At 37.1% G+C, this 14,862-nt stretch overlaps 1 protein-coding gene across 3 annotated transcripts; it reads right to left on the minus strand.

The window, feature by feature from the left end:
• Positions 1-2,188: 2,188 nt before the first annotated feature.
• LOC135584737 (LIM domain-containing protein HDR3-like) lies at positions 2,189-8,777 on the minus strand. 3 transcript variants are annotated; one of them, XM_065179317.1, is made up of 12 exons: positions 8,328-8,777; positions 6,424-6,575; positions 6,173-6,254; positions 5,915-6,029; positions 5,709-5,829; positions 5,488-5,571; positions 4,558-4,677; positions 4,201-4,413; positions 4,059-4,121; positions 3,874-3,989; positions 3,413-3,471; positions 2,189-2,663 (listed from the first exon to the last, which is right to left on the minus strand). In XM_065179317.1, exons 1-12 carry the CDS (start codon positions 8,371-8,373, stop codon positions 2,323-2,325), a joined length of 1,512 nt encoding a protein of 503 aa, XP_065035389.1. In that variant the 5' UTR covers positions 8,374-8,777; the 3' UTR covers positions 2,189-2,322. The 3 variants fall into 3 exon arrangements, with proteins under 3 accessions (XP_065035389.1, XP_065035388.1, XP_065035390.1); XM_065179316.1 differs by having other exon boundaries at positions 5,915-6,035; positions 8,328-8,775; XM_065179318.1 differs by lacking the exon at positions 4,558-4,677 and having other exon boundaries at positions 5,915-6,035; positions 8,328-8,774.
• Between the last annotated feature and the right edge of the window lie 6,085 nt (positions 8,778-14,862).

A 14,862-nucleotide genomic window follows, 5' to 3' on the forward strand; every position in this document is an offset into this window, starting at 1 on the left:
TAGTTGTTCGACATGTCATTGGTCTCTCGACGCTTCGTCCGATTCTTCGGCGCATCGTCCTCTCTTGCAGCCTATTGCTTAATCGGCTAGTTGACTCCGTAACTCCAATATCCTTGGTGCAATATCCGCTTTTCTTTGTCCGATGCCCGAATCCATAGCCCAAAGCCTTCTGTCGATACATCGACCGTTCCTTCGGCCCGACGTCTAATTTTCTAACATGTTTTTCCCTCGCACAACATGATTTTTCCTGCTTTAATTGTCTCATCTTGATCGAAGCATCCTGTATCACTCAAAACACAGATTAAAACATAAACACATATCGATTGATTTCATCATCAAAATACGAGATTCAACACCTCACTGTTTAGTGATAACTAATTCACCTTCTATCAACCTCGCTAACAGCATGACAACATCACACTTGAGAGACTGATGAGTGGATTGACGAGATCCTTCGCATTCACCTTGTCTGTTGCTATACCTTCTCTCCACCGACGAATCATCAGTCTCGGTCGCCTAGACGAGGCAGCTTCCACTGAGAGTCCTAGTCGCCTGGATAAGGCAACTTCTACTGTCACCTCTTCCTCCCTCGAGGCTCTTCCTCCGATAGAGGAGCTCTCTCGTGATGCCCTCATTGGTCGCCTTCATGCAGCCTTTGAGGAGAATGGTGGCAAGCGCGAAGCCAACGCTCACACCTTTCAAGCCCACCACTCGGCACTAGTTCAGCTACTCACCGGCGTCGGCACCGATTCAGCTACTCATTGGCGCCTTCTGTTGCATACTTCTCATCGAGAGGACCATATCCTGCCACTCCAAACATCCTCAAGCCTGACATCCCAGTACACCTGGTAGATTACTAGCCGTGCACGAGGAGTGGCTCCTCTTGCTGCACCGATATCGAGACCGTGGAAGCTTGCGTCACTTACTCGAGAATCTGCTCTTGCTGGCGACCTCTACAGCTCCAAAGGCAAGTGCCACATCTCCTGTCGAAGGTCTCCTCTCCTTCCAAGCAGGTGCAAGTCGATCCCTTCCCTTCAGTGCAGCATCCCTCTTTCTTCTCTTTTCCCAATGGACGATGCTCCCAAAGGAAGCGCAAGTGCTGCCACCTTCGGCGATCATTGGTCATATCACTCATTTCTATTGAATCTCGGATTTTGATGATGAAATCAATTGATAAATTAATGATCTAATCTATATGTTGAGATAAGTGATATAGGACTAACTACGTAAAAAAAGGCAAAACAATTATAGTAGAATCGGACGTTGGGATGGAGTCAAAGATTGGACATGAGTTGTCTCCTAAACCCGTGAAAAGAAGTGTTGTAAGAGAGTGGTTGGTCTTCACCGATTAAGGAAGACCAATAATGAACGTCAGTGACCTTAACGGAGGAGGAATCATAAGTAGACGTAGGTCACAATGATCAAATCACTATAAATTCGATGTATTATTTCCTTACCGCTTACTTTCATTACTTAGCTGTACTTTGCATTATACATATATTTCAAGTCGACATCTTCTTGATACGATTTATTCATTACGTTTTTATCAACTCGAAAAGATTTAAAATCACAACCGTCATTTTTATCGCTACACTAATTTATCTCCTCCTCTTAGTGTCGTATTAATCCTAACAGTTGGTATTAGAGCAAAGTTACTCTTAAGTTGGTTTAAAACACAAGAGAGATGACTTTTGCCGACAATCATGAGGGTCATTTTATCACACGTCCTCTCATGTTCAATGGAACAGATTACACATATTGAAAAACTAGAATAAGGATTTTATTGATTTATATGGATATCATTGAAAACGGATCTAAAAAATCTTCTCTTCCATTGAACGATTGGAATGATTTGGAGAAGAAGACTTTCTCTTTGAACGCTAAAACTATGAATGCTTTATTTTGTGCTTTGGATAAAAATGAATTCAATTGAATTTTTATTTATGAAATGACTTATGACATTTGGCATACACTTAAATCACACACAAAGGCACGAGTAGGGTTAAGGAGTCAAAAATCAATCTTTTGGTTCATAGTTATGAATTGTTTCGCATGAAACTAAACGAGACCAGATGATAACAAGTATGAAATGTGACTGAACATCTCATTCAGCCTCTTTCCTCCCATGCAAGTTGTGACAGAATATATGATTGTTTGAATGACTAGAATGAGCAGCAACCACAGCATCTCTCAGTCACAAACGTTGCTTATTTTAAGACATCATTCCAAGCTTAGTTTACAAGTGCTTATTTTGCTCGCAACATAAAGCAATGTCACCCATTTGGCTCCCCATGAAAAATTATGGGACTGAGCCAATGCCTTTCACACGGGGAAAGCTCCTGTGAAGTGTATATGGTCAAGGGTTCGACGAAGCCCGTACTTGTTGACGGCTGCATTAGCAGCTCTGAAGCCTCCGCCGTAGGCGGTGGAAGTGTCGTGAGCAATTTGGTGCATGAAGAACTCTCCTAGTTTTTTCTCGGTGTCAGACTTTGCTGCTTTCTTAGATGATGGCATTGTGGATGATGATGAGGATGAAGAAGATGGAGCATAACTTGATGAGGATGGCACACTCGTTGAACCTGGCATGATCTCGGATTCGAGCCACATGTGGGAGAGAACCTGGCAGATGCCTTCCTCCACCTCAGGGCTTAGATCACGATAGCCTGATTACATATAAGAAAATGTATAAGACAAGAATTAAGAAAATGTCATAAATTTACATGTAGCAAGATTGCATATAAACTAAGAGAAGTACAAAATCGCAATGCAATTTAGCATCTCTTATGGTGCTTTTGTAATCTTTGTTTCATCAGCTATAAAAGTTCACGGAAAGGAATCTTAAATCACATATTAATTCCTGAGGAGTTCAGAAAATCATAAAAGATATGGTCATTCTTGGTGGCACTAATCCGATGGTCATTCTTGAGGAGTTCAGAAAAGATATGGTCATAAAAGATATTAATTCCTGAGGAGTTCAGAAAATCATAAAAGATATGGTCATTCTTGGTGGCACTAATACGATGGATCAGGACAATTATTCACTTTGAGGCCTAGCAAATTTAATGAGCGGTGCTCACTCAAATTTCATTGATGGATATAGTTCTGCCTGAATAATATTTTGAGTAGGCTGGGCATAAGATCTAGATTGGATAAACTAAGAGACTCTCCTGGCTGCAGTGCTCTGAAATTGGCAATCATTGATATATACCTGATTGGCAATCACAAGATTCAAACTCAAATCTTCAGTAAAGAGATCAAGCAGTTTCCCAGCCAATAAGTAGATGATGACTATTTGTTTGTTGTATCATAGTGACAATTTTGCATTCAAAGGTATAGCATAGAACAATATAATTATATGAAATTTAACATCGAATGATGTAATAGTTGTAACCCCAAAAAATAGAAAATATACCTTTGAGACGTAACCAACCATGCATCAATTCATGAGCAAGAATTGAACCTGTTAATAGTCTGCATTTAGAAGGATAAAGAAAGGTGTCAGGATACCCGGTATAATTTGCTAAACGAAATGGATATTAGCAGTTTAATGAACAAAATTTTTTTGACAAATTGACTTCCATTTATCCAATTCAGTCTTCATAAAGTCTCACCCTGATTAAAAAAGAAGCATAACTTTTTTCTACAGCATAAGCATTCTTAACATAATACAACATGGTAAAATGCCCACATCTTCAATAGATTATCATGTTGAATGATTAATTTGATCAACATGAACTTTTAAGGAGAGGAACATAATGATCACAGCACTTCAGTGAACTATGATCATATGACTCAAAACAAAAATTGTAATAGATAGATACCAGTATAAATAAAGATATCTGACTTCCAGCCTGTTATCAAGTTGATAATAACCTGGGGAGGCCATATAAAACAAGAATTGCAGTGACTTCACATCTACGGATCAACTTTTGTGGGTGTGTCCGCATGTCCAGAATTTTGTTTCCCCCAATTCTTGGCCTTTTATGTATCTGTATGTTTGAAATTGGCTTAGAATTCATTCTAGTCTAACTTAAACAAAATGGAAGGAGATTACTCACACTGCTGACGGTTTGTTCCTCAGAAAGACATAAGCCTCTTGTTTCAGGCATGTGATGATGACCCTGTTGAAAACAGCTTCAGAAATTAGAACTATCTACAAGAGGAGAATGTTAAAACTCAAGACAGCCAAAGAAAGCTTACATATTTCTCCCCTTCCATGGCCTCATTAAGCGCCTGCCTTTCAACCAAAAGCATGGGAATTTGTTGATCTATTCTCATGTTCATTCCTTCATAATAATCTCTAATTGAGTGGTACAGGGGTTGACAGTCACCAGCATCCATGATAGCAGATTCAAGGCATTCCAGGCACAAGCTACGGCCTTCTCCTAGATAGATATATCTTGTATTTCTTGACTTCAATATGAAGTAGTGAAAGCAAAATTGAGATATTAGTAAAGATGAATGTTCTATTCATCACGAGCAATTATTTTGCTTGACCATTTACATATATGAAAAAAGATTTGGAATTTTCTCCGGTGAAACAAATGTCTTCCATACCTCCATTCTCTCACAACTACAGCATCGAGGTGTGTGGTCATGTTCATGTGAAGGACAATACTTTTGGCCCCAAAAGGGGTGAGCTCTATACTCAATTAAACCAGCCCTGTTTGTTGGGATCTGTTGGGGAAAAAAATGAACAGAAACCATTTGCTTGCTTGCTTATATCATAGCATGTTACTTCTAGGTCAATTTTTGATATAGAAATATAAAGAACTTCGTCTGGAAAGTGAAAGAAGATCATTTTCAAAAGTAATGAAATGTTAAGCTTTTAGCTGATTGAGAAGGTTCAATATTTCTAGATGGAAAAGAGAGACATCAAAGATAATTTTCATCATTTTAAGGACGTAAGTATAATTGCTTGTGATGACTGACTATCAAACAGCAGATTCAAGTTTTCATTATCCAAATAATATCATTGGTAATAGATACAAAAGTACAGTTACTTGCAACAGCTGATCCATATGTGAATATTGAGGATTCAAACTCGCATGGGATCCTAATCCAGAAATATAATTAATATAAGAAATAGATGGATCTTTTAGAAGCTCAATTTCTTAGCTGTGGTATAGATTTCATTCAGGAAAGAGTTTAGAACAAAGTGACATATCTAAGGACTGCAGTGGTATTAAATAAATGTATATGCTGGTATTTAGAGGAAACATCATTGCTAATTCTCGTACTAATGATATCTAGTCAAGTTGAAGAGGGAAACAATCCATTGAAGAATTTGTGCAGGAAGAGGAAACATAATAAAGGCCAAACAGATTCTCACTAAAATGATAGCATGAAGGACTCAGAAACAAGCAATCCAGAACAACATGAACTTCTGCACTGAAAATTATTTAGTCTTCTGATGACACAGTTTGTTAGAAAAATTTATACAATAGAAATGATAAAGTGCACAAATATAGAAAGATAAATTCTTACAAATTCATGGCAGACATCACATTTGGGGTGATGCAACTCCTTATAACATGACTTGTGGTATGGGTAGGTGCCTGACAAAGAAAACTAAAACAAGCACCATGTTTTAAGATCTTTTTCACACTAAAAACTACTCAGAGAAGACAGATGCCAGTATATTATGTGACAATTCTTACAGAAGTAAAGCAACGCTTTTTTACTAAAAAGCTAACAGTTTAACACACCTCAGTCTCACGGATAAGCTGACCACAAGCATAACACCTAAAGCATTGTGGATGCCAAAATGTTCCCATGCAGCTCAAGTAATGTCCATAGCCTATTTCATGGTGACAGCCTCCACAAATTCTGCAGGACACAATGCACAGGCACAGTTGTGGTGATGTACCATAGCAAGATAGCATATAGACCAAGATGAATGACAAAATCAAACCTGTATCCTCTTGGTAAAAACTGCACAGGTTGATATGGTTGATAGGAGGGCATGCTCAGACTTTCTTGGATAGCTTTAGCTAGCTCGTCATCATCAATTCCCTGGCCCCTGTATCCTGGAGCTATCACAGAAAGTGACCATACAGTAAGGTATCAGCACTTGAACCAACCTCTTCAGACATGGAAGGGGAACTGATTGAGACATGATTTCAAGATGTCTGAAAAGTCGAATTTCAACACCCCAAATAGTTGAACTTACTATTGGGTTTCTTGGCATCCTCGACAAGAGAAAGTGCATTTGCATGATCCAGGTCTTCATTTGCATCTTTAGATTGGTCATCCTGGTAAGAGCTTGTGCACGAGAATTTCATACAATGATATGGAACAAGAGGAAATGGAAACCTAAATGAAATTCAGATAAATTTTTGGAAACTAACTAATGTGTATTGACAAGTATTATGAGAAATTTGGCATGTGGTCTACATGATCAAATCAGAGAGGAATCTTTACCGCTGGTTTAACTGGTCTATGCAACATGCTCTCTCCCCCAATTAGATGTGAATGGCGTCCATTTGACACTCTACAACCTGTTCCTTTGAAAAACTTGCAGAGCCACCTCATGAAGCGTGACCTTCTCCAAGGATATGATGGAGCTGTATGTCCTGATCACATAATGAGATTCGACATAGTTACTATAAGATCAAAATCAGACATGAAATTCACTGATAACATGCCCATCATGTTATTTATCTTTCTTAACAAAAAGAAGACATGACAAGATCTGTGATATATACAGCTGATATCACGAGCATGTGAAGCTTGATTGATTCTGTGTCAAAAATGTATACCAAAGAGAACTGAAACAGAAGAAAATTTGAACAGAATACAGTATATTCAGATGAATTCAGGGTGCTGATGCTTCAGATTTTATGACATGGTGACCACATGAAGTTTCCTACTGCAGAAAATGAAATTCTCTGATTAAAATGAGCCTCCTGAAATAGAAAATGTCATAGAACTTTTCATATTTCCAACATAACCATCGTTTTCTACTAGATTAGAGTCATGAACTCATAGACTATTTTGCTTATTTAGCCTCTTGTAGGTTTTCATTGTATAATGACTTTCTCAAGTACTGCAGAGTATTAATTCATATAATAATCACAAATGCTACACATCAGAACCCTTACGATGATAAGGCATTTAAACTTCAAAAATCAAACTCCAACACTCAGAGAGCTGGGCTCAAAAGTGCATATAGTTCTCCACTAATTGCATAAGATGTTTGTTTTGGTCTCAACATAAATTGCATTTCCGCAGATCCATTGTTGCAGTGGCTATCCCTTGAAATGGAATGAGGATAGGCCTTGTTCTAGATCATGAACAGTCGATAAGATGCTGGTGATGCCCTTTCCAAAGTATCGAATGAAGGTTAGGCAAACAGTGTTTCTAGTTTAAAAACATTGGGTCAGTATTATCCTTCATTTTAATCCTTGGGGGATTCAAAGTTCCATCAATGGATGTCTTTTAGTTCTTCATTTGCTCCATTACCAAGCAATTTTCCATAATTTCGTTTATTAAAATCCTCTAAAGCCAGGCTAGCAGAGAGAAAGTTTGGGTGCTCAAATCAAAACAATGGTTTGTTCTGCTGGTGGCTAACTTATGCTAAATTATGTGTATTCCAATCTTTGGTGAAACTAGCTAGAAACTTCTTAAAATTTGTAACCTTCTAGGAAGACCAGTCTTCCAAGCTTTGAGGAATGAGAAAGCTGCACCATAGCTATGATGCATGAATGAATGTGACTCTATCAGCTTGGGAAATATTAAGCAAAAGCCAAAAGTTTATGTGCATGTCATTGATTGACCTAAAGAAGGAAAAGTTGACGTCCATGACAATGATTTCTCTCAAATGACAACACTTTTGGATGTGTGCCTTCATATCCATGTAGAAAATCATTGATCCTTATCGCATTGGATTGTCAATTCGCTTAATCTGAAACTTCTTTTTCTTTTACTATAAACAGCAAAAACACAGTTATAGACTATGGTGTAGATAGTTGACTGAGTGGACCGACAATTTCTCATGATTAAAACAGGGATTTTGATGCCCCTACAAATTCTGGTGTCAACGACAAGGAATTAACGATCATATGCATCAATTCCTGATAATACCCACAAACTCACCTCAACAACCTCGAATCACAAGTGGAATCATCATCGCCACACATAGCAATCAGAAATTTCGACGATGATCACAATCTAAAATTACGAATACCACCAATCGATAAGCAGCCCTAAATAGTCTCTCTCTCTCTCTCTCTCTCTCTCTCTCTCTCTCTCTCTCTCTCTCTCTCTCTCTCTCTAATCAGATTTTTGAATCAACGAAACTAAGAAATAAGCCATCAGATGGTTACCATATGCGCGAGGCCGGGAGAGGTAGCTGGAGTCGGAAGAATCCATTGCGGCGGCCAGGACGGAAGCAGCGACTCCACCACGGAGAGGGAGGGAGGAAGAAAAGGACCTTTGAGAGGGGAATAAAGGAGAGGGGGGGTTGGAAAGGAAGGGATTGAGGTGGAGATGAGGAGGAGGAGGAGGAGGATGGGGGAGGGGGCGGCGGCTCGACGATAAGGCATCTCTAAAAGCTCGGGCAATTATATATATATACACGCACGCACATGCATTACATATATGATTGTGATGGCGACGACAGGGAGGAATCGGGGGATGGGAGGAGGGGAATAACGTGAGAGAGACGGGGGAGGGAGGGAAGGAAAGAGAGATTCCTTTGTCGCTGCAAAGGGAATGCGTCCAGAGTGGAAAGGAAGCGGGGGGAGGAGGAAGATGACGATGAAAGAGTAGGAGGCGATAAGGGGAGGAGCGCGTTCGCTTCCTTTTTTGCTTTGGGTTCGAGTCCCTTTTTTTGTCCACGTGGCTTGAATCATTTGAACCCCTTTTTTTGTCGCGGTGGTTTTTACTTTTACATATATATCCTTCCAAGGTTCAAAAATAACATATTTGTCACTGTAAAACTCAAAATAACTTGTAAATCCTCTAAAGTCATTTTCTTGTTTAGTGTAATTGACTGTTTGCTTCTATAGCCCTCTTACAAAACAATTTAATTAAAGAAATAGACTAAAAAATATTAGAAAGATCTTTATAAACTTTATTTGAGTTTCAAATATGTATAGTTCTTAGTTTATGAAAATAAATAGAATTTTTTAAACATGATTATAGTGTTTTTGATATATTTTTAAAAATAATGTAACCTTACTACAAAACACTAAGGGAAATGAACTCAAAATATATTAGGAAAAATACTTAAGAACCTTATTCGGTTTTCAAATAGGTATGGTTCTCTATCTAACAAAATAAACATATAAATAATTTGACTCTTATGTGAGTTACAGTATTTTTCAATATGATTGCAATGTTTAAAGTATATTTTGAAAAACATTGAACAGAGAAAAATAAATTAAAAATATTAAATAAAAAAATACTTATGATTCAGTAAAATATAGAATGAATTTTAAAAAAAAATTCGATAGTATAGTTATATTTAATGAAATAAGTTTTTCAGATAGAAAAGGAATGAACTCATAATAATACTTCAATAAGATCGAAAAATAACTCATAACCAAATTTAAAATCAAAAGAGGTACAAAAAGTTTACCACCCAAAGAAAATTAAACAAGGATACAAAATAAAAGATTCACCACTCAAGAAAATATCCAAGAGATACAAAGTTTCGGCCAATAGAGCTTCTGCCAATATCATCAGTTTCTAAACTCCTTTCTAACCCCTAAACAATAAAATGAATATTAGTGCATGAAACAACCCTTCATATATAGGAAATTTCGAAATTAAGTGTTTTATAGTAGATAACCAATTTCTTTAATGCATTCCTTGGCCATCAAGAAAAGCACCTTTAAATAGCTATAACTTTATCTAAGAAATGTGCTAATGAGCGGTCATATTTGAGTGGACTGAGTTGAAAACTATAAAACAATATTGTGGGTTGAAAAAAATATCATAGCATCAGCAAGGTCCATATGAGCATATTATAGTAAATTAGACACTCCCATGTCAATCTCCCATGGTTGAAAAAGGCTTGTCCTCAAGTCCTTGTTTGTTTCATCAACATGATTATGAAAATGACTTAAATCAGCTACATTAAATGTTAGGAATACTCCATTGTTGAATCTCAGATTTTGATAATGAAATCAATTGGTGAATTAAATGATTTAATCCATATGTAGAGATAAGTGATGCACGACTAACTAAGATCGTGAGAAAGGCAAAACGATTAAAGAAGAATCAAAATTGGGCCGAAGTCAATGATCGAGCATTAGGTCAAATGAATCAGGGGATACACCAAAGGATTAGATGATGCAATGAAAGCTTACCGAAAGTTTGTCGGGAGTTCATCGAAAGCTCGTCGGAAGTTCGCCGGGAGTTCGCTAAAAGCTCCCCGAAAGCTCGCTGGGAGTTCGCCGGAAGTTCACCGAGAGTTCGATTAAACAATTGACATGTCAAATGATATTTAGGACTTTAATTTGATTTAGTTTTGGGAGAAATCCTACTAACCCAATTAGGAGTCAATTGGGCCCAAAACAAGACTAAATTGGGCTGTTGGTTGGCCCATTCAGCCACTTGGAGCTACGACAAGCGGTGATCCCGTCTGAGACTCAACCTCCCATATGGTTTAAGCAGTGGTACCACCTAGACTATACGATGGTACCATCAACAGTTAATGCTGCTAGGCAATGGTACCACTAGAGCCTGATCTCTGAGGCTTTGTCAAGCGATCGTACCACCTAATGTCAGTTTGCAGGCCGTGGTACCACCCAATACTAGTGGTGGTACCGCTAGTACCCTAGAAACCTAGGATGAGAGACTTTTTAACTTTATTTTTGAAGCTATTGGGGCATATAACTACCCCACTCTTTCTTGCATAAAAGAACAACAAAAGTGTGAACAAAAATCTTGAGATTTTAGATTGTAAAATTGCTAAGTGTCTTCCTCCTCCCTTTCTAGTTTTATGATCATTCAAGAGAGATGTGAGGCTTGTAAGGGCTGTCTTCTAAACCCTTGAAAAGGAGAAAGTGTTGTAAGAGTGTGGTTAGTCTTCGCTCATTGAAGGAAGACCATTAGTGGATGTCGGTGGCCTTAATGGAGCAGGAATTGGAAGTGAACATAGGTCACAACGATTGAACAACTATAAATCCAGTGTGCTTTCTTTCTATGATATTTCTTTCATGCTTTTCATTCTTATTACTCGTTGATTTACTTGTTCACTGCCCTCAATCACTTACGAACATTTTTAAGTTTAAATACTTTTTCGGATACAAGTTTTATTGAACGAATCTTTGAATCGATGTTGTTTTTATCGAAAGCATTAATTCACCACCCCCCCTCTTTGTGCCGATTTGATCCTAACATCCATAATCTTCAGGTAGCTTGATCTCATAAGCATTTTTGCCAATTTTTTTAACCACCTTGAATGGACCCTCAGCCTTTGTTTTTAATTTTCTAAATTTGCTTAGTGGAAACCTCTCATTTCTTAGATGAATCTAAACCAAATCACCTGCATTAAACTCCACATGTTTTCTGTGTTTGTTAGCAGCTTGCATGTACATCTTATTTTGCTTTTCTATGGTTGCTTTAACACCCTCATGCATCTTCTTTGTCTACTTAACTCTCTCATCAGTATCTCCACTAAATTGCTCAGTTGTCGAATGAGGGACCAAGTCTAAAGGGCTAGTGGGATTAGCACCATAAACAACCTCAAACAGACTCTTACCAATGCTATGATGCATGGAACGATTGTAGGCAAACTCAATTTATGGAAGAATGAGATCCCATTACTTAATGTTCTTACCAACATAGCTTCTAAGTAAGTTTCCCAAGCTTCTATTCGTTACTTCAGTTTGCCTATCAGTTTGTGGATGATGTGAGTTGCTGAAATTCAAAGAAGTACCCAACTTCCTCCAAAGAGTTCTCCAAAATTGACTAGAAATTTTGAATCTCAATCAGACACCATAGTTCTTGGAATACCATGCAATTTAACAATCACCTTAAAATATAAATCAGCAATATGAGATGCATCATTCGATCTATTAGAGGGAATAAAGTGAGACATTTTTTAAAATCTGTCAACAACAACCATGATAGAATTCTTGTTCCTTTTAGTTCTTAGTAGTCCCAAACTAAAATCAAGACCCACTTCCTCCCATGGAGCATTTGGTTCTGGTAATGGAGTATACAAACTAGAATTTTGACTTATTATTTTTGCTAAATGACATACTCAGCATTGCTTTATATATCTCTCCACATTTCTGAATATCTTAAACCAATAAAAATTTGATTGAATAAGAGCTAGAGTCATATCCCTACCAAAATGTCCTCCCAAAACACCACCATGAGCTTCAGCTAGAATTACTTATCTCAAAAGAATAAGATGGAATACACAATGCATTAGCTCGAAAAAGAAAATCATCAATGATAGAAAATTATTGAAAGGAACTGATTTGTAATTCTGCTATATTGAGTTGAAATCCACATCATTATTATAGAGATCTTTAAATATCTCAAATCCAACCACTTCAACTTCTATTACTGATAATAAAGAGTGCTTTCTACTTAATGCATTAGTAACTATGTTTTAAACACTAGATTTATGCTTGATTGTAAAATTATAAGATTGCAAGAACTCCACCCAAGCTGCATGCCTCTTGTTTAGCTTGTGTTGGTGATTAATAAACTTTAATGCCTTATGATCATAATATATGACAAATGGCTTAGCAAGAAGATACTACCAATAAAATAAAGCTTGATAAATGACATAAAACTCCTTATCATAGATAGAATATTTCCTTCTTATATCATTCAACTTCTCACTAAAAAAAGCCAATGAGCTTTCCGTCTTGACTCAAAACAGTACTAATTCTCATATTAGATGCATCACATTCAACTTTAAACACCTTGTCAAAATTAGGTAGTACTAAGATAGAAGCTTTGATCACATTTCTTTTTAAAAGCTCAAAAGCATCATTAGTCTCATTAGTTCGTTTGAATTTATTATATTTCAAACATTCGATTATTGGAGTGATAATAAAGCTGAAACCCTTGATGAATCTTCTGTACAAGGAAGTTAATGCATGAAAACTCCTCACATCATGTAATGAAATAGGTGTTTGCCAATTAAGAATAGCTTCTATATTGTTGTGATCCATCATGATTCCTTTTTTCGAAATAACATACACTACTTCATATTAGCATAAAGCTTTTGTCATCTCAAAATTTAAAAGATCTCTTAAGATGATTTATATGCTCCTCTTTACTCTTGCTGTAAACTAATATATTATCAAAATAAATCACAATAAAAGTTACAATGCATGGCTTAAGTATGTGATTCATAAATCTCATGAAAGTGTTAAGCGCATTAGATAACTCAAATGACATAACCAACCATTTATATAAGTCTTCTCTAGTTTTAAATATTATTTTCCACTCATCTCCAAGCCTTATTCTTATTTGATCATAGTAACTCCTCAAATCAATTTTAGAAAAAATAAAAGCACTATACAATTGATCAAGTAAATCATCTAACCTTGGAATGAAAAAACGATAATCCATTATGATTTTGTTGATGGTGTGGCTGTCCATACACATTCTCCAAGAATCATCCTTCTTGTGCATCAACAAGGTTGGAACTGCACAAGGACTCGTGCTTTCCTGAATTAACCCATTTTTCATCAATTCATCCCCTTGTCTTTGAAGTTCTTCATGCTCCTTGGGACTCATTATATAGGTTGTCTTGTTATGTAGAATAGCTCTTAGAATAAGATCAATATGATGTTGGATGTCTTTTAAAGGTGGAAGGCCATGTAGAATCTCCTATGGTATAACATCTTAAAACTCCTCTAGGTTTGGTTTCATGATTGTTGGTGTCTCTTAGTGTTGTTTATTCTCCTCTACTACCACTAGAGTCAAAACATGTCCATCATTGCCTAATTCACATTTGCATTCACCATAGGATATAAAAGCGCTAACTTCCTTTTTTGGTACATTGATTTTAGAAGGTAGTAATGGAGCTAAAATAATCTTCTTTTCATTCACTTTAAAAGAATATGTATGTTTGTAGCCATCATACAACACCCTTCTATCATAATATTAAGGTATACCCAACAGCAAATAACAAGCATCCATAGGAGCAACATCACACCATATTTCATCTTTATAATACTTGCCAATAGAAAACGAAACTAAACATCTTTTAGTTACCTTGATGTTAGTTCCTTTTTTAAGCCAACATAATTGGTAAGGATTATTGAATCTCAAATTTTGATGATAAAATCAATTGATAAATTATTGATTTAATCCATGTGTTGAAATAAGTGTTGCAGGTTTAACTATGATAATGAATAAGGCATAAAGCATATTTGGGGCTGGAGTCAAAGATCAAATGATACGTCGAAGATTCGGTTGATGTGATGGAAGCTCACCGAGAGTTCATCGGGAGCTTGCTGAGAGTTCGTCGGGAGTTCATCGAGAGTTCTTCAAGAGTTCGCCGAGAGTTTGTCGGGAGTTCACCAAGAGTTCATTAAGAGTTTGTCAGGAGTTCGCCAAGAGTTCGTCGGGAGCTCACCGAGAGTTCATCAGGAGTTCGCCGAGAGTTCGTCAAGAGTTTGCTAAGAGTTCGTTGGGAGTTCACCGAAAGCATGCCAGAGTTCATCGGAAGTTCGTCGAGACTTCGCCAAAAGAACAATTGATATACCAGACAAAGATTGCTTAGTTAATGCCTTAATTATCATAGTTAGAACTTAGATTGAGTTAGAATTGGGAGGTAATCCCACTAACTCAGTTATAGGGCCAATTGGGCCAAATTTAGGACTGAGTTGGCCCGGATAGAAGGCCCACTCGGCCACTTAGAGCCTTGCCAAGCGGTGG

The sequence above is a fragment of the Musa acuminata genome, unplaced genomic scaffold (genome assembly GCF_036884655.1).
Source record: "Musa acuminata AAA Group cultivar baxijiao unplaced genomic scaffold, Cavendish_Baxijiao_AAA HiC_scaffold_1138, whole genome shotgun sequence".
Classification (NCBI taxonomy): domain Eukaryota; kingdom Viridiplantae; phylum Streptophyta; class Magnoliopsida; order Zingiberales; family Musaceae; genus Musa; species Musa acuminata.

Bases quoted from the DNA above. Each gene is read 5' to 3' on its own strand.
- LOC135584737 (XM_065179316.1), bottom strand. From the start codon at position 8,373: ATGGATTCTTCCGACTCCAGCTACCTCTCCCGGCCTCGCGCATATG. The intron at 6,036-6,172 runs GTAAGTTCAACT...TTTCTGTGATAG, and splicing joins GGATGCCAAGAAACCCAATA to CTCCAGGATACAGGGGCCAG. The intron at 4,122-4,200 runs GTAAGCTTTCTT...TGTTTTCAACAG, and splicing joins CCATGGAAGGGGAGAAATAT to GGTCATCATCACATGCCTGA.